General features: G+C 56.3%; 1 protein-coding gene across 1 annotated transcript in view; it reads left to right on the forward strand.

Annotated features, from left to right (window-relative positions):
• NTN1 (netrin 1) overlaps window positions 1-27,944 on the forward strand; it is an 81,755-nt gene that overhangs the window by 14,100 nt on the left and 39,711 nt on the right. Inside the window, exons 3-5 of the mRNA XM_032591196.1 lie at window positions 3,668-3,856; window positions 17,104-17,253; window positions 19,741-19,794. Coding sequence (XP_032447087.1) covers window positions 3,668-3,856; window positions 17,104-17,253; window positions 19,741-19,794 — 393 coding nt within the window. The remainder of the gene's footprint in view (window positions 1-3,667; window positions 3,857-17,103; window positions 17,254-19,740; window positions 19,795-27,944) is intronic.

A 27,944-nucleotide genomic window follows, 5' to 3' on the forward strand; every position in this document is an offset into this window, starting at 1 on the left:
GAAAATAAAACACAGAGAAAGAAAACAAGCCGTAAAATACTTTGCAGAAGCCTGAGCGTGGGCAATTGCCACTTGATGTCCCCCTGACAGCTCAAGAGGTGGGAGGGGAGGGGAGCCCTGCCTTTTGATGTCCGGGCCTCTGAGTTTTCTTTTGTGTGACCGGTTGTTGGGAAGAACCTTTTGTTGGTGTAAGGTGCATATGGAGACGGATACCACCTGGGGCTCCCCTTGGGGTGGGGAAGGGGGGTTGCTGAGCTCCCTGGAGGGGCTCAGAGGTTCAGGCAAACCCCAGTGGGGAAGTGGGGGACAGCTAGCACTGTCTTTATGGAGGAAGACACAGGAGTAGCATCTGCCTCCAAGAAGGAACAGAAGATACTGTTGGTGGGGCTTTTTTCCCAGTACGAGAGGGCCTTGAGGAAGCCAGACCTGGTGCTCTTCCCAGATCCCTGTCCCTGGGCAGGGGTGCCAGGTCCTTTGACTTCTGTGCCAGTAGGAAAGCTCCAGATTCTGTACTATAGTCCCCGCTGTTCCTTCCGTGATGTGGGTCCTTTCCTCTGAGGCGCTGGGCCAGAGCCAGAAGACCAGGTTCTGGTCCTGGGCCCCCATGTATTGCCTTGGTGCAATAAATGGTAGGTCACTTAACCCCTCTGAGTAGCCCTCAGCACCCTCATCTGGCTGAGTCCAAAGGGACAGGGACATGCATACACATGCACAGTGGTCCCTTGTGCTGGTGGGCAGGTGAGGCTGAGCTCAGTCCAGACACTGAAGGGCTGAGGGACCCTTGGTAAGACTCTCAGGAATCATTCTCTGGCCTCATTTGCCTTCTGATTGCTTCCACACTCAGGCATAAACTGAGGCTTTCCCCCTTGTGGCCCCCACAGTGCCTCCCCTTGAGCCCCATCCTTCTTGTCAGTTGAGTGACTAATGGGCGTGTCTTTAGCGAGAACATTTAAAGAACGTGTACTGTCAGAGAGACCAATTAAAGAGGCAAATTTTTTTAAATCACAAAAGTAATAAATGAATAAGAAGCTGGTACAATTTGTGCCACTTGTGTGGTAGAAAAGACACATAGTTTTTTAATGCATCGTATGTAAGAGCACTGGACGTGGTAAGAAAAAAAAACAACCCCACCTTATTTGAAAACTGGGCAAATGGCATGAACAGGCAATGTACACACACACACACACACACACACACACACAAAAGAAATATAAATAGAAAAACAAACACATGGCGAAATGTCCAACCTTACTGGGAATCAAAGACATGCCAAATTAAAATCATGTGTTGTGTGTGTGTGTGGTGTGTTTTCCAGACGAACTGGCGAACGTTCAAAAAAAAAAAGAATTCTGATACTAAATGCGTGTTTTTATTTTTTTTTTTCAAGGGTTGGTGGCGAAATAGTAGCTCTAATATCCTGCTGGAAGGGAGTGGAAGCTAGGACAGCCTTTCTTCAGGGCAATTGGATCCTGAGTTAAAAACATGTAGATTCGAACGTTAACCCGGTTGTGCTGTCTTGAGAAATTCCACTGCACAGCAGCCATCAGGGCAGGGCACAAATATACATCCAAACCCGCCTCTAAATGCACCTATTGGGGATTCCAGGGAGCCAATGACATATATGCGCGCAGGAGAGGATCAGACAACCTTTCAAAATCACGATGAACCGTATCTGGCATTAAATAGTGGCCATCATTGTGAGAAAATGGGCCACGAAGTGAAATGTACAGTATGGTCCATGTCCATGGGAAAGAATAAAATAGCTCCACAGCTGAGCAAAGGTTAATTCAAGCCTGCAAGGAGAGACCCCTGCGTTAACAGCGGTCGCTGGAATCTGAGTGCATTTTTTTCCTCTTTTTTTGCTTTTGTTTATCAAGTGTCTGGCCCCACGCATTTCTTTAGACGTTATGTAAAATGCGATTTGAAACATGCTTAGCACAAAAGCAGGCAAAGCGTATCGACAGCAAGAGTGGGCAAGACGTAAGCTGGAGTTATCCTGGAGGTACGAGCCTACAGAAGCAGGTCATGGGCGTCATGGGGTGGTCGAGGGGGCCACACTGGATGCCAGGGGGTTGGGGGTGGGGGGAAGATGGGCCAGGGACAGACGTTGAAGCCAAGGCTTGGAGGATAAGAAGGATGCAGACAGATGAGGCGGAGCCTGGGGAGAAGAGGGTCACGGAGGGGGCAGGCAAGGGGTCCTCATGCATGGAATGCTCTAGAAACTGAAAAAGATTTGGGACAGCTGAAACATAAGAATGAGAGCGGGGTGAGCAGAGCTACAGTGGGGGAGAGAAGCAGGGACCGGCTTATTCGGAGCTCGAGGGCTGTGACATCTGATTTAGATTGTACCCAGAGGAACGTCGGCAGGGCCATTGAGAGATTTTCAGTTGGCAGTGGACATCCTTAGATTGCAGCTCAGAGCCGCTGAATTGCGCGTGGTGTTGAGGCAGCCTGGAGGGCCCAGCTTGGGCGATGGGGTGGTGAGGAAGGGATGGGTTTGGGGGAGGTGCCTCTGGGCCCAAGTGGAGGCCCCACACGGGATGCTGGAATGCGCATTTGGGAGCCAGGAGTACGGGGCAGGACATCTGAGCAGAGGGGAGAGGGTGCTGAGTCCCGAGGGGTGTGCGGGGAGCAGGCAGAGGCAAGCAGGGGCTGGGCAGGAGGAAAAGCAGATAAGAGGGTGCCCGGGGCCGTGCGAAGCTTCCCGAGGGGAAGGCGGGAAGGATGACAGTGTAGCGCACCCCCCCCCCCCCAGCCCTCAGTGCACTCAGAGCAGCCCAGGACAGAGGACAGCCTGGTGGCTGGAGGCTCAAGGGGGTGGGCAGTGTGCTTGGCCAGAGCCGAAAGCCCTGGAAGCAACGCAGGGGTCCGCTCTGGCTGCTCTAACAGAAAACCTCAGGCTGGGCGCTTAACCAACAGACATGCATGTCTCGGGGTTCCGGAGACTCCCAAGTCCAAGGTCAAGGTGTCCAGAGGGTTGGTTTCTCCTGGGGCCTCTCTCCTGTGCATGTGCACCGGTGGGTCCAAACTGCCTCTCCCTATCAGGATTCCAGTTGCATTCGCTGACGGCCCACCCTCGGGGCCTCATTTTGATGTCATCACCTCTGGAAAGGCCACATCTCCAAACACAGACCTGTTCTCGGGTGTAGGGTTAGGGCTTCTGCATACAAATGGACAGAGGGGCATCATTCGGCCTCCCTTCCCCGCCCCCCCCCAATAGGCAGGATCGGGGCGTGAGATGAGGCGGATGCCAGCTCCACCTCCCAGCTTTGAGGGGTGTGTGTGTGATGGGAGGGTTGGGGATTGCAGGTTGCTGGGTAGAAATGAACAGACTCCGTTTGAGAGGGAAGCAGGAGCCACGGCCGTGGTTCAGGTACTGCTGGGTGGCCGGTGGGTGCTTCTGGATCCAATTTTGGATGCAAAGAGGGGAGCCAAGGAGAAGCTCCAGCCGAAGGACTGCGGTCCGGCCGGGGACGCTGGGGACAGTCTCTCCCGCAGCCCAGCAGTGGAGCGGGAGATGTTGGGGACAGTCTCTCCCACGGTCCAGCATTGGAGTGGGGGGGATTCTGGGGACAGTCTCCCCTGCGGTTCAGCAATGGAGTGGGGGGATGTTGGGGACAGTCTCTCCCGCGCCCCTGCCCTGACGCCTCTCCCTGCCTCCCCGCAGCCTGTAACTGTAACCTGCACGCCCGGCGCTGCCGCTTCAACACCGAGCTGTACAAGCTGTCGGGGCGCAAGAGCGGGGGCGTCTGCCTCAACTGTCGCCACAACACCGCCGGCCGCCACTGCCACTACTGCAAGGAGGGCTACTACCGCGACATGGGCAAGCCCGTCACCCACCGGAAGGCCTGCAAAGGTAGGCAGGGCCCCGGGGCCTCGCGAACACCGTCCCCTCCCTCTGCTTTTCCGTTTCCTGGTCCCGGGTACGGACCTGCCTGGAAAGAGAGCGGGTCATCTGCACGCATGCGCACACGCGCGCGCACGCACACGTACGCGCACTGACGCATGCGCACGCGGGCCCCCGGCCTTCGGAGGTGGAAGCCAGAACAAAGGGGCGATGGAGAAGTGGCTCCGAGGAGAAGAAAGGAGGTGGGACCCCGGTGAGGGTGCCGGCCCCGCCCCCGCCCGGCTGCTCCTCCGGCTGCACAGGTGCGCCGCATACCACAGGCCTGGGGTCAAGTTCGCCAGGCTTACCGGCGGCGGCACAAAGGGCCCTCTTTTACCGAAGCCACGCGGACCTATTCCTTTGGATGTGTGCGCGCCCCCCTTCCCCCCGGCCCCCCGGCCCTCGCCCAGACACACACGGTCACCGTCGCGGTGAGGTCGGCCCGCTTCAGGGGCAGGGTCTCCGAAGGAACATTTAATCCACCTGCAAATAGCTTTGCTTCTCAGGACACGAAGTTAAAGGGAGACCGGAGACTATTTTCGGTCACGGAGGCGAGCTCGAATGTTTTAACTTTCTGCGAGGTGTTTTTCCCCTCACAGAAAAGCAATGGACAGATGACTCAGAGGAGCTGATGACATGCCAGGGAACTCAGTGACATAGGGGGTGGGGAGACGTGGCCCCCTCCCCGTTCCACCCCCCAACTCCACACTTGCTTTTGGTAATTCCAGGAAACAGAGCTGTCCGGGCCCAAAACTTGGGGTCTAGGGCCAGAGCTTGCCGTGAGCAGGGCTTCCCAAGAAGATCTTTATGCCTGAGGGCTCGTGGCCACCATCCGGCGTGGACGGGGTCCTGACGCGGACCTGCGTAGACTCCCACACGGGCAAGACCCCGGCCTTGTCAGGCTCAAGAAGATGAGCTGCGGTCGAGAAACCCCGCAGTGGCCACGGCTTAGCCTTTGGATGAAGCCAGAGCGTCTTATCAGGAAGTCTGCCAGATGTTGGGCACTTGTGTGCAGGACCGATCACCCGAGTTGTGGGCCTCAGTGCGAAATGAAACCACGGGGCTTCTTGTTCTGGAATTACTAAGAATTTAAAAAATGGCAGCAGCAGCAGCAGCAGATCCTTAACCAAGCACGTGCCCTGGTGAGCCCCGGGCCCATGAAGCCGGCCCTGCTTGTGGAGAATTACTTTTCTCCAAAACAAAACAGCCTCCCGGTCTGTCTCCTCCAGGAGAAATCCCTTCGGTTCCCCAGGAACACGGATGAATCCGGTGGCTCCCAAGACACCAGCAAGCTGTCCTTCCAGATCTGTGGGCTCAAGGCTGCCTCTAGTGGTAGTCAAGAGAAGTTTACGCCTAAAGGCAGCTGGGCTACTTCCGCCTCCCCAAAACAGCCAGTCAAGGTGAGGCTCCCCCAGGAGACTTTGAGTAGCAACTGAGGTGGCCTGGGAGAAGGACCCCAGAAACGTCTACCATGGCGGGAAGGCATGACCAGGGAGAGAGGGCTTTGGGTTTTGAGACCATAGTTGGAAGGTATCCAGCCCCTTTGCTTCTTGTCTTTTGTTCACAGAAATCAAAGCCAAAGTCTTGGAAACAACTGGTAGGCATAGATTCCTTGGGGGAAATTTTAATCACCGGGAGGCACTCAGGTGGACAGCCCCGTGCCCGTTGTGGAGAAGGTCTCAGCTCTGCGTTGAAGGGCAGTGGTTATGTACTGTGATGCCAGTTTCTTTCTGCCTTTCGTGAAGGAAAGTTGTGTCCCCTGCAGAGGCAGTTGGGAGCGGGGGCCTCCGTCATCTTACCATTTGCCTCCTCTCCCGCTTGATGTGGGAAGGTGCAAGAGCCACGTGGCCTCTCGTGGCTCAGGGTGAGATGTCCGGAAGCCACAGGGTCCTGGGAACCTGCAGATTATCCTCTGGGGCCCTGCCACTCCGGTTAAGTGGCGTGGAGACACCCGGTGGTCCTGTCTCGTTATTTCGAGCACTGTGGCTGGCCTTGGTGGCTCTGTCTTCCCTCTGAGCCTTGGACAGCAGCTGCCTCCAGGTTTGGTGGGACCCTGGGAGAAGAGCCCAAGGAAGAGGACAAATGTAAGAACCTATTCTGCCCAGAAGGACGCCTGCGGATCCTGCCAGGGAAACGTGACAGGCAGGCAGAGGTGGGACAAGGTGTCTCCTGACTGCAGGAGAAGACAAGGCTTCAGGGATCCTGCCTCCTGATTGGGGAGGAAAGACAACTGCGAAGAAGATCCCTTCCCTGATTGGTGAACAAGAGGAATGTGACCTGAAAGGTCCCGCCTTTTCATCGGTGAGAAAAGGCGTCTCTCGGAAGTTCCTGATCTTTCCCCTTCCCCCTCCACGGAGGGGCTGAATCTTTGAATCCTCTGTTCCCCCTTGGGACGTTTCCCACCAGACTGAGACCCTGAGCTCTTGGGGGAACCGGCTGCAGGAGGTCAGACGCCAGCAGGGGACTGTGTACCCTTGGGGTGTTCAGACGGGAGTTCTCTGTCCCCCCAACTCCCACCCCACGGAGTCTGTCCACCGTCTTGTCTTTGCAGGGCGGGACGGTTTAAGGAAATGGTCCCAGCATTTTGCTCTGTGGTGGGTTGCTCTCAGAGGCTGCTGAAGTCTCCCAAGTCCTGGAGATGTGCAGCCTGGCCAGGCCCCAGCCTCCCGGGGCTCACCTTGGGGAGCCCCGTCATGGCCTCACGTTCTGTGCCTTTTCACTCTGTTTTGGAAGCATTGCACTGGGGTGGGGGTGGGGGGCACTGGACAATGACAGAGGCTCTTGACTGCAATCAACAGTTGACCTGAGGGTGCTTGGGAATGGCCACTGGGGCCCTCTTTACCCCTGACTTCCCAGGGCCTGGGAGGAGCCCCAGGCAGGGGGCTGAGGCCACCCAGGCACTGCTGATGATTGGCTGGCTCTCGACCTTGATCGGTTGGAGCAGGGCTGGACCCAGACAAGAACAGCTTGGAGCAAGGGCATTAGATTCCAAACGTTATTATGCAGTCGTCCCATTTGGGAAGTTACATAGCAACAAATTCGTTGGGTTCTTTCCCCCTCCCTGGTTTAGAACCAAGCCCGGGGCTGGCTGGGGGCTGGTGCATACAAAGGGCTGTAATAACATGCCCAGGGAACAGGCGGCTGCACTCTCGGCTATTCAGTGCAATTTCACAGCACTGGGAAGGCCTCATTATGGCGTGGGCTGTTGTCCTATACAAAGTCAGATGAGATGAATTTCTCCCTTTTCTCCGCAGAATGGTTTGTGAAAGATACTCTCATCCTGGAATCTGTCAAAAGATAGGCGGTTTTGTTTATCGTTTGTCTTCTTTATGGACTTGGGGGCTCTTTTCTCTTTGGGGCCGGCAGAGAAGACGCCGCCTTTTAACCATGCCAGCCGTGTCTCCATTTAAACGATATTAATTTATCATCTTCCCGAACCATCTGTGACGGATAAAGACGTTCCGGGAGTCTCCCGCGAACCGAGTCGCGAAGAGAATTAAGAAATTAACCGCTGCATCTAGCGCCCCCGCACAAAAGGGCTTGAGGTCCCACGTCGCTGAGCAGCAGGGTTTCTTTCGCGGATGCGCTGCCCCCTTCAAAGCCGCGGTCAGCGTGGGCCGGTGCAGGTCACCAAGAAGGTGTCCGGGTCCTTGGAATATGCGGGCCGTCACGGGGCAGCGCGCGCTGGTCCCCGCCGCTGCCCCCCCCCAACCCCCTGTTTCTTCCCTCAGCTCTGCGAGAGCCTGGGGAGGAAGTGGCTCCCTGAGCCACCCCCTTAGGCTCCCTGACCATGAGTGCGGCTCCCCTGGTCTTTCCTACCCTCGGTTCTCGACATCACTCCAGGGCACCCTCAGTAGATTTCTCTCTAACTTGTTCTCACCCTTGGTTGCAATTTGGAATCACCTGGAGATTTGAAAATGCTGACGCCTGAGTCCTACCCACCCCGCCCCCGGGGGGATTCTGGTTTATTTAACGAGTCAGATGAGACCTGAGCGCTGGGGGATAGGAGTAAGGTGGGGAGTTGGGGGGCTGTGCTGGCGTTGAGAAAGGAGGTGCCTCACAGGGATCCCCAGGATTTATTCTTTGAGAGGAGAGATTTATCAGTGAATTCAAGTGTTTTTTTTATGGCCCTCTTGATGAAAACTGGGTGGGAGGGGGTTGTGTTTAAAATTTAAAGAAAAAGAAAAAATTAAATTTTGCCGGGCAAGGTTTGGAGCTTAGCTGGTGCGTCCTATGATGCTTGTGTCCGGAGGAAGGCATTGGATCAGCTGGTTATCACAGCTAGATTGTGTGTGTGCGCACGCACGTGTGAGATTGGATCATTTGAGGGTTTAGTCACAGCACAGCTGGGAGCCTGGGACCTCATACTCCTTCCTGACTCTAAGGTGGTGTCCATCCAGCCTACAAAAGCCTAATAGCCTTGGGAGCGCCCTTTCTTTCTGTGGGTCCCTTGCGACCTTTCCTTTTCCTGTCTGTTATGCGGGGACCGCAGGGGAAAGGATGGTTGTCTCAGGCAGGAAGGCACTCGGCGGCCACAGCAGCTCCCAGCTTAGAGGACAGAGACCACCGCATGAGGGGGTGGGTGCTATCAGGGTGCTATTATGGCCCAGCACCCATGGAGAGAGAGAAAATCCCCCATGGAAGAGCCAGCTCCGACTGTGGCCGCTGTGGGCGCATCCTCTCCCTGTTCCCTGGGGAACGTGGAGGTCAGAAAATCCCGATCTCTGGCTTTGGCTCCGGGTTTCAAAGCCAGCAGCGGCAGGCAAGTCATGTGACCTCCCTAGACCTCAGGATCCTTCTCTGTGAAATCGCGTCCAGATTTATGATCTCTGAGTCCCAGCCAACTTCCACATTCTGCATCCCGCGTGCTCTTTTTAAATGTTCAAAATTTTACGGGTCCCCCCACACCCCCATAACAATGGGACAGTGTCCTGTGTCAGTGAAGTTTGCGGCCCGGGAACTTGGAAAAGCTGGCGGAGCCAGGAAATCGGGTGCAGGTGGTTTGGTCCCAGGGTCTTTACAAGTGAAGAGAGTCCTGGCTTCTGGGACCGGCCCACAGTGCCCTGCGGGGCCTTCCAGGCTCTACTCTGTGTCTCCTTCCCTGGCACCTTGGGTGTCAGCCACCTCCTCTCTGAAGCCCACCCATCCTGGACATTCCTGGGGAGTCCCCAGAGGCCCTGCTCTTGAGCAGAAAAGCTCAAACTTTGATATCTGAGCTTCCCCAGTTGATGGAGAGCATTTTGCTTGGGGGTGTTGAGGAAACCAGATGATGTAGAGGAGGTCCCGGCACAAGGCCTGTTATCCGTACCTGTTAGCCGTTAGGCGACGGGGTTGGGGGGGGTGGAGATGAATAACTAGGGGTCCCTGCCCCCCGCCAGCACGCACACAGAGCAGAGAACCTCAGGTTGCCTTAGTGTGTTCAGTGAGTGGAACGGCCCCTCTCACGGGAAGGGCTCGGCCCGGGTGTGGACTCGGAGGCTGATTAACCCCAGGACTGGGCAGGGCCCCGGGGGTTTGCCCCAATGCCGTTGCACACTCTCCATCAAGGATTGGCACGCCTTGGGAGCAAAAATGACAAATGAGTTGAACGGCAGAGATGGGTGCCGGGCAGCTGCTTGCGGAGAGGTGGACACGGGCCGCGTGTGTGACCAAGTACATCTCAGGGCTACTAAGGAAGGCCTGGCAGCCTCTTGGGGGCTCCTGACTGGCCTGGGGCTGGGAGGGGGATGCCAGGCCCCAGCTGGCCCCCCACTACCCCACTGCACAGGACCCAGGCCCTCTGGCGCCTCCCCCACTCTGCTGTCCAGCCCCTGGCCACCTGCCCTGAGCCTGTGCGCGCGCACACCACCACACACACACACACACCCCTCAGCCTCTCTCTGGGAACCATCTGTAGGACCCGTGCCTTCCGCCTCGGCTGTAAATCAGGTGCAGGAAGGCTATGGTTAACTAGATCACGGAGGGTCAAATAACCCAGCTTGGGATTACAGGGCTCTGCTCCCCTTTCGCTTCCTGCTGTCTGCACCTTGATCCGAAGGTGGCAGGGGAAAGGCAAGGTAGTGCGACTTGAAACATTTATTCTTTTGTGCCTTGTTAGCAACTGCTGGGAGAAAGGAAAACACAGCTAGGGAGGAGGTGGACGCAGACAGCTGAGATGCACTTTGTGGATGTAAATTATCCTCGCTCCCTCATGAGCATGGAGCATTTAGGAGTGGGGGGTGTTCCACACTGGGTTGCCGATGATCTAGGATGTGAGGGGATTATCTTTCCTGCTGCCCCCCGCTGGGGCGGGATTTGGCCCAAGTTTGTGCACTGATTGAGCAAGTATTTACTGAACACCTGCTACATGCAGAAGCCAGGGTAGTTACAGAGGTGACTGAGGCAGACACATTCCCTGGAGCTCACTTTCTGGAGGGAGGTTGATGGCAAGCAAATGAGAAAAAGTAAGTAGCGGATTATTATAGATTGTGGTGAGTCACATGGAGGAAATACACAGGGTGGAAAGAAAGCGAGCCAAGGCAGAGGGCAGGGCCAGCTCCTGGGAGCGTGGACGGGAGGTGGGCCGCATTCCAAGAGCAGTGGAAGCCACGAGGTGGAGCAGTCAGGAGAGGAGAGACTTGAGTGATATGTGTGGCTTAGCTTTTAAAATGTTCCTTGTGCCACAGATGAGAGGAAAATGTTTGCGAATCACAGATCCAACAAAGGACGAGATTCACAATATGTAAAGAACTCTCAAACGCAACAGTAAGAAAACAGACCATTCAGTTAGAAATGGGCAAAATACTTGAACAGGTACTTAACAGAGATGCGCAGATGGTAATTAAATACGTGAACCCTCATAGTCATTAAGGAGATACAGAGTAAAACCTTGAGACACCACCACATACCTGTTAGAACATCGAAAATAAGAAATACAATTCCAAGCATTGGCGAGGCTGTGTAATGACTGGAACGCCCTACACCACTGGTGGGAACTCAAAATGGCACAGCCACTCTGCAAAACAGTTTGGCAGTTTCTTACAAAATTATAGGTCTCCCGTAAACCCCTGCAATCCACACCGTGGAATACTATGCAGCAATGAAAATGAATGGGCTTTTTTTTTTTTAATTTTTTTTTCAATGTTTATTTATTTTTGAGACAGAGAGAGACAGAGCATGAACAGGGGAGGGGCAGAGACAGAGGGAGACACAGAATCTGAAACAGGCTGCAGGCTCTGAGTGGTCGGCACAGAGCCCGACGCGGGCTCGAACTCACGGGCCGTGAGATCATGACCTGAGCCAAAGTCCCGAAGTCGGACGCTTAACCAACCAAGCCACCCAGGCGCCCCGAAAATGAATGGGCTTTTGATCGACACAGCAGCACAGACACAGCTCAGGTGCACTTGGCTGAGTAAAGGACGCCGGTCCCAAGGGTTACATGCCATACATCTATACATTGTACGTACTGTATGGTCCCAGAGTACCATGTTCTGAAAAGGCAAAGCTGTAGGACAGAACAGATCTGTTGTTGCCAGGAGTTGGGATGGGGGGCTGACCACAGAGGAACAAGAGGGGCTTCTTGGGAGGGTTGGAATGTTCTGTATCCTGATTGGGTGATAGTGATGGTAGGAAGCTGCTTCCATAGGACTCTCTGACACTGTGTCTTTGGACCTCCCTGTTCCCCATCTCCCATTCCTCACAGCCCTGAACTCACTTGGTCACCAGTTGTCCTTGGGTCAGCACTCACTCCTCTCCTGCCCGGCCTCCCTGAGCCCCACCTCGCCGGTCTCCCACCTTGTACCAGGTCCCCTCCGTTCTGGAACCACCCCATCAGCCCTAGCCAGCTTTCACATTTCTCTTTTTGGTGGCCAGTCTTCACCTTGTTTTGGGGAATGGAGAAAAAGCAGGTTCTTGGATACCCTTAGCGCCTGACATTGTCCTCTCCCAGCACCACCTCTGGGTGAGGGGCTTCCCACCAGGCTTCCCCCACAAGGCCTGACACACATACAAGAGACGTGGGAACCCTTTGGATCTGAACCTGATTTTCCGACGTTGCTGGCCTTTTCTGTCTTCCTGTGCTACCGTCACCTGCACTGAGCGTGCTCCAGTCCTCCTCCCCCTTCTCCTGGTCCTCCCGTCCTCCCACTTCCTCCTTCCTCTCCCTCCTTGTCTCTCCTTCTCCTCTTTTCTCACCCCCCCTTCCTTCCTCCTCCTCTCCCTCCTCCCCTTCCTCCTCCTCTTTCCTGTTCCTCCTTCAGCTTTCCCCTCTCCCCTCCCTCCCCTTCCTCATCTCTCTCCCCCCATCCTCCTCTCTTCTCACACCCCCCTCTCCTCCTCCTCCTTCCTCTTCCTTCCTCCCTCTCCCTCCTCCCTACCTGATCCCCCACAGCAGCTGGAGCTCACCCTGGCCCACATGGAGGGCCCTGCCTGCTTCTGCCTTCATTGTGGATGGCATCCAGGCACACGGACCAGTCTCATCAACGCAGAGGAGAATGTTTCACCCCCACCCAGCACCACAGGCACACACGGACCTTGGGGCAGCAGCCACATTCACCGGCAGCATGAGCAGGACCCCCAGGCTGCTTGTCTGCCTTCTCTCGAGGCCAGCAATGGGCCCGGAAGGCGCGGGGCTTAAACAGTAGACGTTTATTCCCCACAGTCCTGGAGGCTGGAAGTGTGAGGTGAGGGAGCCTGCAGGGCTGGATTCTTCTGGGGCCTCTCTCTGTGGCTTACACGTGGCCACCTTCACCCCCTGTCTTCACACGGTCTTGCCTCTGTGTGTGTCCTGTGTCCTCATCTCTTCTCAGGGGGACAGCAGTCACATCGGTGACCTCATTTTTACCCTACTCCCCTCTCTCCAAAGACGCTCACGCTCTGAGGTACTTGGGGTTAGGAACATGGATGCTGGGGGGACACAGTTGAGCCTGTACGTGAGATCAGGTCCAAAGCTGTCCTTCCCGACTGGCCGGAAGCCCGTGGCAGTCATGATGACCTCTGAAGCCGGGGTCGGCGCTGTGGTGGTTCCCTCTCACCCCTTCTGCCTGGAGAAGCTTCAGAGGGTCCGGGTGCCGAGCCAGCTCACCTGTCCTCTGCAAGCGCGCCCCCTGGAGGGTCCTGCCCGACCCGGAGGGCCCCCTGGGGCCAGGTCTGCGGGAAAAGGAACCAGATCCCCTGATAGGAGCCCAGGATGCATTTATAAAAGCCACGGTGTGAGCCGCGGTGGAGGCGGCCGACCTCAGACATGCGCCCCGTCCTGATGCTGGCTGTGGGCCCTCAGGGACCCGGGACAGAGCGCGTCAGAAGGTGCTGGGAGAGGCAGTGCTCGGGACAGGCGGCCCGGGGTCGGGACGGTCTGCCTTTCTTGTCAGCCTTGCCAGGGCACCCAGAAACGCCTGGTGAGCTTCTCTTAGCCGACAGACCGAATCTCCGCGAGATCCTGGCGCAGCTCAGCGGGCGACAGTGTCGGGGCAGGACGGTCAGAGGGTGTGGACGGAGGGCCGGGTGCGCTGGGCGCCGTCCTCTGGGCCAGGACCGCAGTGACGGCGGGGGTGCCGGCTGGGTCCTTGGAGCCGTGGAGACAAGCAGTACACTGTTAAGTTGGAAGTGACTTTGGTGGCCGTGCAGACCTCCGTCCTTACAGATGAGCCCCTTGTGGTCCAGAGGGGGCGAGGCACTAACCCAGAGTCACACAGCAGTACTGGCAGGAACAGGCCCGGACCTGGGCCTCCTGAGGCTCATGTGAAAGCGCCTGTGTGCCCCGAGCTGGCTGGCCCTGACTGATGGCCTTGGGCAGAGACGGCCTGGGCTCCCCTCTGCACCGGGAGGCACTCCAGCCCGCCGAGTGCGTGAGAAACCTAATCCTCCCGCCTTCTCAGGGCCCTGGGCTTCCGTCTGGTCTCACCTTCCTCTTTGTGGAAAAACCTCGGGTACATTGTTTCCCATGACCAGGTGCTGCCTGGCCCATGCAGACAGGGTGACCTGCCATGGAGGGGATTGACCTCCTCGAAAAAGTGGCTGACTTCCAGGGAAACTGGAGTCACCAGATGGGCTCCCAGGGGCGGAACACGCCCTGCCCCAGGCCCCATTCTCGGAAGAATTAGGGAAGCTCTGTCCTCGTCCCCTCCCCGGACCCCTCGCAAAAGGAAAGACCTCCGCTCTCTTCACTTCTGCATCTCCCACCCACCCCCACCCTGCACCCCTGCTCAGCCCCGCCCCACCCCTCCACTGCCCTGCCCGCTGTGGTGCCCCTTGAGCCAGTGCGTGTGAGTTTGTGGGAGTCTGTGTGTGTTTGTAGCTGTGGGGGTCTAAATGTGTGTGCACGTGAGTTTGTAGAAATCTGGGTGTGTGTGTGGCCGTGCTTCAGGGTTGAGGGGACACGGCAAGCTCCCTTTGGTTTTCTCTCCCCAGGGGCCAGGGCCTGGGGCCTCCTTTGTGGGCTCAGACTCCCTCCCTCAGACGTTGCTAGCGGATTGTCTTGTCTCAGGCTACAGAGGAAGCCACTGTGGGGCACTGTCACCTGTCATTTCTTCTCACACCTTGAAGCTCACCCTTCTTTGCACGGAGGGGAGAACTTGGGCTTTCTCTGTCTGTGGGTTTTGGGGGAAGGTCCTTACTTTGGGGCTGTTGTGCTTGGGCTTGAGAATGAGCTCCGGGCGAGGCTGTTAGGATTGCACTTGGCCGCCTGTAACAGCAATCCTGCCAAGTCTTGGTCTCAACAGGTAAGCAGGTCTTTCTCCTTGTAGAACAGGAACTCCGGAGGGGGCTGTCCGGAGACGCTGAGGCCCTCCGCGATCAGGCCCCGTCTGCCTCCCTTCCCTGTGGTTTTTCCGGGCCAGCGCGCGGTCCCCTCCTCTGTGGCCGTGCCGATTCCACAGGCTGGCGTGAGGAGCCGAGGGGACGGCGTGTGAGAGCTTGTGGGTGCGCTCAGGTGTTCACAGGTATCCGGGCGGTGGCGCTGAGCTGGAGGAATGCTGGTCCCACCGCCCTAGAAGGGACCCGAGCAAGCCTTCTGAGGCCCCCACGTTTTGGGACCTCGGTGGCGTCTCTTCCCGGAACAGCGATTTTCACGGAAGCACAGCCAGCCTGCTGCCTCTGTCGGACCAGGTGAAAGGGGCCAGTGGCTCAAAGTGTTGGCAGAGTCGGGGCAGATAGATTGGGAACCCGGCAGGAAGCAGCCCCTTTCTCTGATCCAAGGACGGGCCTGCCCTCGCTGAGGATGGCCCTCGGCCCCGACCGCTGTCAGCCGGCACCTGGTTCCCGCCCAGGCAGCCGACAGGTCACCAGCCGCGAGGGGCAGCAAAGACTAGAGGTGGGCAGGGGGTGAGGTGGGGTGAGGTGAGGACTGTTGCCGCCTTCCTGATGCACCCCCCACCCCCACCCCTGGCCCAGATTCTGCTCTGGACAGCTCCTGCCTCGGGAGAGGCGCCCCGTGCCCACGGTGGCTCGGCTCTGGCCCTTCAGTGCCCGAGCAACCTTTGGTGACCTCCTTGCAGCCAAGTGCCGGGATCCAGAAGTTACTGGCACGCAGCTGTGTTCCGTCAGCACGGAGAGGAGGAAGTTTGGCAGGAATCTTTGCATTACCAGCAAGCTTGCAAGGCAGGCCACCGGAGGTCAGCTGGCATGAGCCTCGGGAGGCCACACCCACCCGGTGCCTGTGCCCCCATCAGGCTCGGGACGGTGGCGGGGGGGGGGGGCCGTGCTGGGGCCCTCAGCTTCCACGTGGCCGTCTTAGAGATGCCGCCCGTGCTCGGTCACCCTTCCCGCCGCAGGAGGGGACTGAAGGGCCCAGGGAGAGGCCAGAGGTTTGCTCCAGCCATCTCCCCCTCACAGCACAAGCCCCAGCTTGTGTCAGGCTGAGTCCTTTCTTACTAAGGAAGAGGGGACAAAGGAAGACAAGACCAACAGGGAATGAACACGAACGTAGGGCTGATTTAAGAAGACCGGCTCCTAGCGGGGATGTTACCGCCGTATACACGGGAGGGATTGGGACGGTTCCATTTTGCTCCCATGGATCCTTCAATGGGAGAAAGCCACCGACAACCTCCCCCGCCACCCCGCACCCCTGGCTGCCCACATGACAGCCAGGGCCTCCCTTCCCTGGAGGGGACCCTCTGCTGGACCCTGGCCGGACCCTCTGCTCGCCCTTATTTTCTTGGATGTCTTTTTCCCCATTTGGGGCAGAAACACCAGCTTCCTGCAGACAGCTCCCCTCCCCCCGCCACCTCCTAACCCATCACATTCAGCCAGGGACTCAGGTGGCCCCCCCACCCCCCCCCCCCCCGTTGTCTCTGTTGTGTGACCTGCCCGGTGGGGCCTCCACCTCCCAGCAAGGCCGCTCCCTTTCTGCGAGGCCCCGGGACGTTTCTTCCCCTCTCTAGTCTTGGCACATCCAGTCGGGGTGTTTAGGTGACCCCTGTGTCCCTTCCTGGTGCGCCAGCTTATGGGTTGTGCCATCCGGAAGCCTGGGTCTCAGGCCGCCTGGCTGCCAGTCAAGGCGGGCACAGCAGCCTGGAGAGTCCCACCTCAGACCTGGCCAGCCCCACGGCTGTGTCGGGCCCCCAACTCCATTCCTCCCACCTGGAGGGTAGGGAAGGACACCTGGGGGCTGGGAGCTGGCTGGGGGTGGAGGAGTGAGGGGCACAGACTCACCCGCTGAGATTCTGAACTCTCCCACCTGTGATCAGCCTGTGGGCTTGGCCTTTGCCAAAACATCCTCGAGCTCGGGCCAGCCTTCCTCTTGGGGTTCTGGAGGGGCTCCCCTGCTTTGCTTCCCTGCTGCTGAAACAGCCTTTCAAGATGGTCCATTTTGAGGGGCGCCTGGGCGGCTCAATCGGTTGAGCGTCCGACTTCAGCTCAGGTCATGACCTCATGGTCCAGGAGCCCCGCGTCGGGTTCTGTGCTGACAGCTCGGAGCCTGGAGCCTGCTTCGGATTCTGTGTCTCCTCCTCTCTCTGCCCCTAACCTGCTCACGCTCTGTCTCTGTCTCAAAAAATGAATAAAACATTAAAAAAAAAAAAAGATGGTCCATTTTGATTTTCATTCCCCATTTCCAGGTAGGCAGGTGGCCAGTTCTCAGAGCCTCTGGAATGTGTGTGTGTGTGGGGGGGGGGGGGGGGTGTGTGGGTGTGTGTGGGTGGGTTTGGCCCGCTCTTCGTCCGGGATGGGATTCAAAGGGGAGCCCCAAGGGAGGGGCTGGCCACTGCCCGCCCTCTGACCCTCCTGTCCTGTGTCCTCCGCAGCCTGTGATTGCCACCCCGTGGGTGCTGCTGGCAAGACCTGCAACCAGACCACCGGCCAGTGTCCCTGCAAGGACGGCGTGACTGGCATCACCTGCAACCGTTGTGCCAAAGGCTACCAGCAGAGCCGCTCCCCCATCGCCCCCTGCATAAGTACGTGCGAGCCTCCTCCCCTCCCCCCCCTGCCCCCGGCTGCATGGGAGGGAAACCCTTCCTCAACCCTGACTGCTGACGTCCAGCGGGTTGAGCGCTGATGGACGTGGGGTCTCTGTGTTCGATGCGCTGTACTCGGTGGGACCCCATGCGAGCCCCCCCCCACCCCCCCGCCATACCCGTGGGGTTCTTGCAGAAGCAGCTGGGAGCTCAGCAGAGCCAGTCTGCTGTTTTCCGTCCTGACAGTGACTGAGTCTCCTGCCCCCAGAGGAAAGCCCCTTTCCTCCACCCAGGGCCTGTTCCTGTATTCTGCCTTGGCGCTGGACCTGGGGTGGCTTTGTCCTGGGGGTCGCTGTTGTGGCTGCTGTGGGGTTCCAGTTTCCCCCCTGCCCTGGCAGGTTCACAAGGGACTGACACTACAGGTTCCCATGCGTGACCCCCCCCGCCCCAGGGCCATGATGGATGAGAGCACCCCTTAGTGTCTTGGGGGCCCCTTGGCCCAGCTGTTAACTCCTCAGTCGCTGAAACCAGGGGAAGGGATGAGCAAGACAGCAGGGGTCACTCAGCAGTGGTCCCGGCTCAGAAGGGGCTTACTGTTCTGCAACCAGTAGGATGATACCAGGTGTCATGATGGAGACTTAGCCTTGGCTGGACGTCCAGCCTGGCTGGGAGCTGGCCCCCGGCCTTGGCCTTCTCGACTCCTTGTGCAAGGCCAACTTAACCCAGAAGGGAGAGCAGAAAAATATCGGGTCCCAGCTAAGCAGGCCGACCCGAGGGATGAGGTCTGTTTCTCCAGAGCAAGGGTGAGCCCACTCTGGCCCTGGGGACTTGACCCGTCACCTGTTTTAGTGTGGCTCAATGTTTTCTTTTGATAATTTTTTAATGCTTGAAGGCAAAGTCAGAAGACTAATGTTTTATGACGTGTGGAATGATAGGCAATGAAAAGTGAAGTGTCCATCAAGTTTTATGGGGACACGGCCACGCCCACTGGTTTATCTGCTCGTCTGTGGCTGCTTTGAGCTGTAGGATAACTGAGTAGCTGCAGTGGAGACCGGACGACCTGTGGAGCCCCGAATGTATCTACTGGCTGGCTCTTTACAGGAGAGTTCATTGATCCGGGATGTTCCCAGGGGTCTGGTAACAGCTGATAACCCGGACCCCGGCCTTCGGGAAATTGAGCTCAGTATCCATCCAGGGGAGAAATGGTTTTCACGACTACATATAGCTGTCAGAGTCTTAGAATTGGCAAAAACCCTTCTCCTCCATCTGTCCAAAAAGCTGCAAAGTGAACCTTTGTAGAACGCTGGGGGGAACCCAGGGCTGCCACGGGGAGGTGGGGCTGGGGGTCGAGCTCAGAAATGGCTGGAAACATCACTTCAAAGCCCTTGAAATGGAGCTGATGGTCCACAGTCCGGGGACAGAAAGAGACAGAAACCTCGGGAAGCGGAACCCTCGCTTTCCGACCCACTCTGTGCCTTCTCTCCCTTCCCCTCACAAAGGGCGGGCCGATGCTGGGCCCAGGCATCGGCATTCCCACGGGATTCCCGTGTGTTCCTGCGGCCGCCCGCTGGCTACAGACGCCCAGACAGTGTTCCCTGGGGGCTGGTGCCTGACTTGTCGCAGGTCTGGGAGCCGGGCCCTCTGCACATGGCCCAGTACTGGCCCAGGCACTGGGGTTGGGGAGCCCCCATTGCTGGACGTACGTGGGCCATCGATGTTCCCTCCGGAAACTCTGCTGGGACCGCGTAGCTCATGAGGGCCAAGAGAAAAGTCCCCCGAGAGCAGGATCTGACTCCGAATTGAGAGCTGGGTCCCCTGCCCATTCCTTCTGAAGGTGACTCTCGGGCAGGCCCCCAGGCCTGAGTGTTCCATCTCGACCCACCAAGCCTCAGGCCCCAGCTGATCCAGAGTCTTGAGGTTGAGGGAGGTCTTGCCCCCAACAGTCAGATGGTGGCCAGAGTCTGGGGGATTCGTGGAGACCTTTGTGACCCTTCTGTTCACCAGGGGAGGCCAGTCCCTCCCCTCAGGGACCGTTGGTCTGTGGTCTCCCCCCTGGAGACTGGCTGAACCTCCTCCCCCTTCCTGGGCACAGGGCGGAGTCAGGAGCTAGTATGAAAGAATTGCCATTCGAGGTACAAAGGGAGCGACCCCTGAAAGCGCATGCGTCTCTGAGGCCCTTGGATCTTCCGTGGCCGGTCTGTTCTGGCCACGGAGAAAATGCCTTAGTTTGTGAGGTGTGAGCCTGCGGGAGCCCGGGCCAGGGGCGCAGATCCCCCCGCCTCGTCCCTTCACGTGCCTCCCCGAAGGAGAACAAGGCCACGTTCCGGGCACCCGTATCAGCTCCGTCCTCCTCCCTGGCCCTCCTCTTCTGGAGTGGGGAAGGGAGGAGGGCCCAGGGAGGAGTCTGTGCTGTGCTCGTCTTTTTCTAAGGCCAAAAGTAACATCTTCTCACCTGGTTTTCTCTTCCTCCCATCCCGAACCCCACAGAGATCCCCGTGGCACCCCCGACCACCGCAGCCAGCAGCGTGGAGGAACCGGAAGGTAGGCGTGTCCTGCTTCGCCGTGGGGAGGGGAGGGGAGGGGAGGGGGCTGCCACAGGCCTCAGAATCACCATCGGGGCGCCGCTGGGTGTGAGGGGTACCCCTGGGCTGGATCGAGGAGGATGGAAACACAGGGCATTTTCCCGTGATGCTCCCCCCAAGATTAAAGGGAGGGGGGCTTCCTGGTGCCTGTGAACCAGCTTCTCGCCCAGGCCTGAGGCCCTCAGAGCTGCACCCCACCTGCCGGTCCCAGGGTCACAAGCTGCCTGCACGCCCAGCTGGGGCTGCAGAGAAGGAAGGAGGTGGGGGTGGGGCTGGAAAAGGCACCTCGAGGACAGGACTCAGGGGGACCGGGAACCCGGACCGGAAGAAGGTCACACCCTCACTGTCCCTCCCCTCCGCCCGGAATCGGGCATTCTCTCCACCCGGGAGCTCGGCCCCGAGCCGCGGCAGAGTGGGCAGCCCACGGAAATCACGGCTCCTTTCACACCACGTGAGAGGCGGTGCAGATGTCACCTGGTGCAGCTATCACGCAATACCGTCTGTGCTGGTTTGTTGCCTCGACGTGACAGAAGTGACAGAACCCGCTGCCAGATCGTGATTTGTAATCATTACTAAAGAAGCCCGTCTGTTCTGTCACTGTACCTTAAAGCTGGGTTTTTGTAAAATATTTGGGTAAGCGTATTTCAGTACGATCAGTCTCCTTTGGAGTTCTGGGTATTTTGTGTTTGCATTTAGAAATATTGCTGTTGAGGGGTGCCTGGGTGGCTCCGTCAGTTAAGGGTCTGACTTCGGCTCAGGTCGTGATCTCCCGGTTCATGGGTTTGAGCCCCACCTTGGGCTCTGTGCTGACAGCTCAGAGCCTGGAGCCTGCTTCAGATTCCGTGTTTCCCTCTCTCTCTGCTCCCTTCCCCACCCCCCCACCCCGCCCCCAGCGCTCTGTCTCTCTCTCAAAAATAAATAAACATTAAAAAAATAAACATAAAAAATAAACATAAAAAAAATTAGAAATATTGCCGCAAGAAAGGGTCCCCAGGAGTCACCAGTCCCTGGTCCGGGAAGGGGTTACACAGCCCCGGCTTTGGGCTCATAGCCTGGCTGGAGGGGGTGCCAGGTGGGGACCAGCCACCCTGGTCAACAGCCCTGAAATCGGAAAGGATAGAGGAACATTCTAGAAAGTGCCTGTGGCCACACTCCACGGAAAACCAAAAAGATCTCAGTCTTGAGTTGCCGGATAGTCTTCAGTCCCCTTTGGTTGAGCTGCAGGGGACCCTTCCAGGAGAAACGGTAATGGGAAAGCGTTGGGGGGAGGTAGCATGACCTGAGAGGTGGGATGAGGCTCTTTCTGTAAAAACATAATGCGGGGCGCCCGGGGGGCTTAGTCGGTTGAGCGTCCGGCTTCGGCTCAGGTCATGATCTCACGGTTCGTGGGTTTGAGCCCCGCATCGGGCTCGCCGCTGTCAGATTGCGAGCGCAGAGCCCGCTTCGCATGCTCTGTTCCCTTCTCTCTGCTCCTCCCCCGCTGGCGCTCTCCCAAAAATAAAGAAAACATAAAAAATAAGTAAAAACATAATGTAAAGGCACCTCCCAATTAGTCTAGCTCTGGGGGAGAGCAGTTTTGCAGCCAAAAGATGCTTACATTTAATGGAGTCTTGATTCTTGCTTCCTCCATGTGACACTGGTCACAGGAGAAGTCACCTGGGCAAGCTCCTGGGGGCTTTGGACACGGCTCATCCAAGGGCAAGGTGGGTGGTGACCTCCCTCCCTCTCTCTCTCTTTCTCTCTTTCTCTCTGTCTCGCCTGCCTTTTTCTGGTGCTTGCAGCTTGACTTTATGCCTCATGCAGTGTGGTTTGAGGCTTTTTTTTTCCTTCCCAATCAGAAATGGGGGGCGGGGGGAGGGGGCAGAAATAGAAGGAAAAAACAAATTGTGAGATTCCTGCCCAGGCCGCAAGAAGCTGGTATAAAACCGGCGACCATCGGGGCGCCTGGGTGGCTCAGTTGGTTAAGCATCTGACTTCGGCTCCGATCACGATCTTGTGGTTTGTGAGTTCGAGCCCCGTATCGGGCTCTGCACTGACAGTGCGGAGCCTGCTTGGGATTCTCTCTCTCTCAAAAAGAAATAAACTTTAAAAAAACCATGCAATCATCTCTGCTCCACAGGTAAACGATTCCTGAGCAAGTACTTAGAAACACCTGCAGCCTCCGCCTTTGCAAAGCCTGCATTTAGCAGTTCTTTTGATTTCCTTATTGTGCATTTCCTTTCTTCTCCCCGCGCCTTTAAAAGCATGATTTAAATGGAAGCAGGCATTCAGCGCCTTTGCAGAGCGCTTTCCTAGTGGAGGGGTTAAGTGGGCAGGTGTGACGCCCGCAGCTTTGGCCAGACCCTTTCTGACCTTGTTGTGCCCCGGGCGACCGGGATCTCCCGTGCTTCCTGCAGACCCGAGGCCATTCCCAGGCCCTGAGCGCCGGACCCTGGAGCCGGCCACCGCACAAAGCTCCGCTCGCCTGTCTCGGCAGGCTGGGATGTCACGGGCAGGAGGCCAGGGGGCCCCCTGGGAAGCAGGCCTGGGAGCTCATACGTCCAAGACTCTTGCAGTGTTTGAATAGGGAAGGCCTCTGTGCCAGGCTGCCTGAGAAAAGCGTGTTTACTTTTGCCTGCGTAATGGAGGAGAATTAATAAACGGAGAATTTGTCCTGGAAGCTGATGGACGTAACCTCGCCCTGAACCCATTCCCATTGAAGGGCCAGCTCCCTCAGGGAACACTGACCACCTGCTCACGGAGCGGGCTGGGACCCTCTCCCGGGGCCGGGAGGTGAGGGATGCCTTGCCTGTGGGAGGTCCGGGGACCCGGGGCCCAGCGGGGACCTGGGGCCCAGCGGGGAACCGGATAGGAAGGGGAAACAGACTACCCGCCCCAAACCTGCCTACTTACGGTCCTAGACACCTCCATCCCGGGGCTAAAAAGGGACCGCCTGCCTCCCCTCGCCCTCCATCACCTCCGCCTCCGGGGTGGTTGTTGATCTGTTTGTTTGGTTTGTGGTTTGGAGCTGGGAGATCTGGGGTTGAGTCTCCACTGGCTGTGAGGCCTCCAAAGGCACTCAGGCTTCTCCTGTCTGCCTCCCCTGAAGAGTGAAGGCGAGCTGGGGCCACTGGGGCCCTCCCTGCCCTGCCTCTCCCGGTGGCAATGACCTTCAGATCATGCCTGCTGGCTGTCTCCGTGCCTCTGGTGATGGGCTTCTTCCCCAGTCCCCTTGCAGAGCTTGGTGTGGGCAGAGGTACTGGGGTGGAGAGTTGACGACGGCTGGGGAAGGCCTGGTCTTCACGTTTGCCACTTTTGCTCTGCGGCTCACCCTTTTGGGGGCCTGTACCCTGCTTCCTGCTCCCAAGGCCCCAGATCCGGGCAACCAGCCCTGCAGAGACATCCCGTCCACGGAGCCCAGTGGCTGGAGGAAGGACTCCACCCCCAGGTGTGGGTGTTGGGCGGGGGGGGGGGGGTGACCTTAGATGTGTCTCATCTGGTCGCCTGTTGATACTTCTAATTTTTTTTTTTTCATGGAAGGAAATTGGGTTTATATAGACCTGCCGTCTGGATGAGCCTGGGTCTTTCTCCTTTTGGGGTTTTTGTTTTCCAAGTGAAGGAATAGCTTGGGTGAGCGTGGAAAAAACGACCTGGTAACACTTGAATGCGGGTATTGGCCAGGTGTTGGGGGGCGGGACAGGGGGCTGACGGAGCACTGACCGAATCAGGAGCCTGAGACCCTGAGTTGTGCCTGATCTGGTTTCCTGAGACAGTAGTCCCGCCTCCCGTGCCGCCCAACCCCAACCTTATCCACACAGGACACGTTTCAAGACCCCCAGTGGATGCTTGCACCCACAGACAGTACGGAACCCTATACGTACTCTGCTTTGCCCCCTACGTGCATACCTGTGTTAGAGTTTGAGTAATCGACCAGGCACAGTAAGAGACGAACAATGTAACTCATAATAAAACAGAACAGCTACGGCGGTATGTGTAACGCAAGACACGCAAATGTGGTCGGTCTCTCTCTCAAAATAATCTTACCGTCCTGCGCTCAGCCTTTGTCTTGTGAGGCTGGGAGATGATAAAATGCCCCTGGGATGGGACGAAGGAGGTGGGCATAAGGGTGATGTGACACTGCTGACCCGATGACACATCAGAAGGGGGATCGCCTGCTTCCGGACCGTGGGTGACCAAAACCGCGGATAAGGGGCCCTGCTGTGATAATAGCCCTGCCTCGTAGGGTCGCCGTGGGGGCTGCGTGAGATGAATCCGGGTGACGGCTCTGGTTCAGCGGTGGGCTTGTCATATGCTCAGTAAAAACCCAGTAGGACGGCAGGGACAATGCAGGGTCTCCGATGGCTCATGGGGAAGGCAGGATTACCGTGTGGGCTGTTGGCATGAGGACAGGTGTACGGGGTCAGCTTGCTGGGGGTGGGGCTCTTGAGAAGACCTTGGGAGGGAACGGGTGGTGTTGCCCGAGACCGGCGGGGGACTGCTGGGTGCCCTCGTCGCACAGCCTTCCCAGCAGCTGCTGTTGGACCCTAAACCTAGCAGGGAGCCGGAAACTGGAAGTCAGTTAAGGGCCAAGCGCTTGGCTTCACGATAACCAAAAGGTGGAGACAGCCCAGATGCCCGTCGTCGCAAAAGTGGCTCAACGCAGCGCGGCTTACCCAGGCCTGGACTCGCGTTCCGTCAGAAAAAGGAACGGAATGCCGTGAAGACGGTGTGCGGAGTGGAAGATGTCGGAGACACACGGCCACATGTCGTATGATCCCACTTACGTGAAATGCCCAGAATGAGCAGATCCACTCACCGAAAGCAGATTAGTGGTTGCCAGGGACTGAGAGTGGGGAGGAACAGGGAGTGACGCTTGACGGGTACAGGTTTTCCTTTTGGGGTGACGGGAAGGTTCTGGAACTACATGGTGGTGACGGGCAATATTGTGGATGTGCTCGATGCCACCGAATTGCCCCAATTTAAAAACGGGTGATGTGGTAAAATTTTATGTTATGTGTATTTTACCACAATTCAAAAAAAAAGTCAAATGTTTAAAGGTCACAGTCAAGAGTGAAGTGAACCTAGTTGGTTTGGGGCGGGCTGAGTGGAGAGTGGGAGCCATGGGGACAGGGCTCTGGGGCCTGAACAGCCATGGGGGACATGCTTGCCCTCCAGTCCCCTTGCTCACTGGGAGAATTTGAAGGTCAAGGGGTGCCTTCTGGCACCTCCACACTTTATCTCCCAGCTGGCGTGGCTCAGCCAACACGGGGTTGATGGCAGACGTCCATCTGTCGCTTTCCAGATGTGTGGCAGCGACCATATCCCCTCACATTATATGGAAAAAGTCTGGCCACGTTGGCTGCATCGTCTTTCTCCCTTTGGAGCCACCAGGGAAGGATTTGTTCCCCGGGCTCTGAGTATTCCTGGTACAGGGGAAAGGGACCCGTGGATCCAATGGGGGTGCAAGGGAGGACTCCTGGAAGGAGCTGAGACCGTGGACCACGTGGGCAGCCCATGTCACCTGGAAGAAGAGGGTCTGCGAATTGACTGAGGCCCTGGTTTTCCAAGCTGGCCCGGAACAGGATGTTAGGCTGTCCGGAATCAGCCGTGTAGGTGAATTTGCCATCAGACAAACATCATCCCCAGAAGAGGTTGGACCAGGTAACGAGGAGCAGATTTTGGCTGCATGAAGCAGGGGAAGGAGACGGCATTTATGTAATGCTTACTCGGTGCCGGGCACTCTTCTCAGTCATTAACCATTAACCAGCCCTTCCACCCGGATGAGGTAGGTACTGCGATGAGCCCCCATTTTAAGCAGGAGACACTGAGTCGTAGAGAGGTTAAGAAGTCCCAGGAAGCCGTGCAGCTGCAGCCACATTCCAGCCAAGGTCCCCCGGCCTCCGAGTCTGCGAGTGGCGTTGACCTCTGTGTCATTCTATCTCCGGTAGTTATGCTGGTTGGTCAGTTTCGGGTAATTTTCTGGTAATTCCTGACGGCGTGGTAGCATCCTTCCAAGAGAGGAGACAAACCGTGCAGCAGCGAGGTCGGAGGACGGAGGTGGAGGTGGAGGGGCAGGCAGTGAAAAGCTTCTGTCCTTTGCAGGTGCCAGTTACAGCGGCTCTTGGGAGCGTGTGGCCGGTTGGCATGTGGGGCTGGTGTGGCTGAAGCCACTGGTTGCGGGTGTGGAGGACCATGCACGACTCGGTCCCTTTGGTCACAAGGCAGCCCCGAGTGAGACAGGGCAGATGGGTCAGCTTAGATGAGAGAACAGTTTGGATAGGGGAGCAGGTGCATTTCACACACGCGCGCGCGCGCGCGCGCGCGCGCGCGTGCGCCCAGGATGAAATTTGCATTATAAAAACATGCCTTTTCCAAAATCGAAAAGAAAAACCCTCTACCACTGGTAGGAGGAGGGCAGGGAGGCCACTGCAAAATTAACATTCAGAGGGCAGGAACTTTTCTTATATATCAACAGGAACTACTTACAAACAGTGTCCCAGTGAGTGAAATGTTAAGGGGATGTCTGGCCTGTAGTGTTACTGGGTGAATACACAGCATTCGTATAATGGAAACAGAATCCCAGTTAGAACAGTAGCCAAAATATCAAATACGCAGAAATAAATGTAGCGTTAAAAGTACAGTGTATTTTAAAAAATTTTTAATGTTTGTTTATTTATTTTGAGAGAGAGAGAGCGAGCACGCACGCACGCACATGCAGGGGTCGGGGAGAGGCAGAGAGAGAGGGAGAGGGAAAGAGACAGAATATCCCAAGCAGGCTCTACACTGTCAGCACAGAGCCTGATGTGTTCATAGGCTCGGACCTATGAACCGTGAGATCGTGACCCGAGCCTAGCCAAGATCAAGAGTTGGATGCTTAACCGACTGAGCCACCCGGGCATCCTCAGAATGTATATTTTTAAAGAGGGTAAAACTTTTCCAAGGGACATTATGGAAGACCAGGAAAAAAAAAAAAAAAAAAAAAAGGAAGGTCTTACTGTGCTCTGGGTGGGGGAGACTGAACACTGTAAAATGTCACTGTCCCCTAAATAAGTTTAACGTGATTCTAGTCAAAATCCTAATGGGATAGGACATGGTCCTTAAGTTCGGCTAGAAAAATAAATGAGTACTAACAGTCAAGAGTTTTTTGAAAAGAAGAGTAGCGAAGGGTGATGTGCCCTCCCAGATTTTTACAATATTGTAACCAGGATATTTAGATTAGTGTGATAGAGAAATTACAAAAGCTGAGTAGAAAGTCCAGAAATAGGGGCGCCTGGGTGGCGCAGTCAGTTAAGCGTCCGACTTCAGCCAGGTCACGATCTCGCGGTCCGTGAGTTCGAGCCCCGCGTCAGGCCCTGGGCTGATGGCTCAGAGCCTGGAGCCTGTTTCCGATTCTGTGTCTCCCTCTCTCTCTGCCCCTCCCCCGTTCATGCTCTGTCTCTCTCTGTCCCAAAAATAAATAAATGTTGAAAAAAAAAAATTAAAAAAAAAAAAAAAAAAGAAAGTCCAGAAATAGACTCAAATGTAAACATAAGAACTTAGTAGGTGGTAAAGCTATGATTATTTCTCCGTGAGGAAAGGAATCAATGCTGGGAAAACTGCCTATTTTTTAAAAAAATAACAATAAATGAGATTTCTGCTTCATGCTGTAAACCAACATAAATCCCAGGATTAAAAATTTCTGTATTTTTAATGAATCCTTAAAAGTTCTAGAATAAAACATATCCATGTCAGTGTAATCTTGGGGGTGAGGAAAGCCTTTCTAAATATGATATAAAAGTCAGACATCATAAGAGGAAAGATTTTAAGTGGCTAAAAATGAAAACTTCGGTACATCAGAACTCTCTAGAAGTAACAGAAAGACAAACTAAAAGCTGAGAAAAATATTTGTGACATAGAGGACCAAAGATTAATATCTTCAATAAATAAAGAGTTCTTATAATTCAATAAGAAAGGGTGGGGAGAGAGATTCTATACAAAATTGGGCTGACAAAATGAACTAGAAATTCAGAGCATTTGAGCAAATGGCAGTAAGCATCTGAAATATTATACTTAGGTAGTAATTAAAAAAACAACATTAACAGGAATGGCATTTCAAAAGGTATTAAATTGATAACTATTTACAAAACAAAA

Source organism: Lynx canadensis, chromosome E1 (genome assembly GCF_007474595.2).
Source record: "Lynx canadensis isolate LIC74 chromosome E1, mLynCan4.pri.v2, whole genome shotgun sequence".
Classification (NCBI taxonomy): Eukaryota; Metazoa; Chordata; class Mammalia; order Carnivora; family Felidae; genus Lynx; species Lynx canadensis.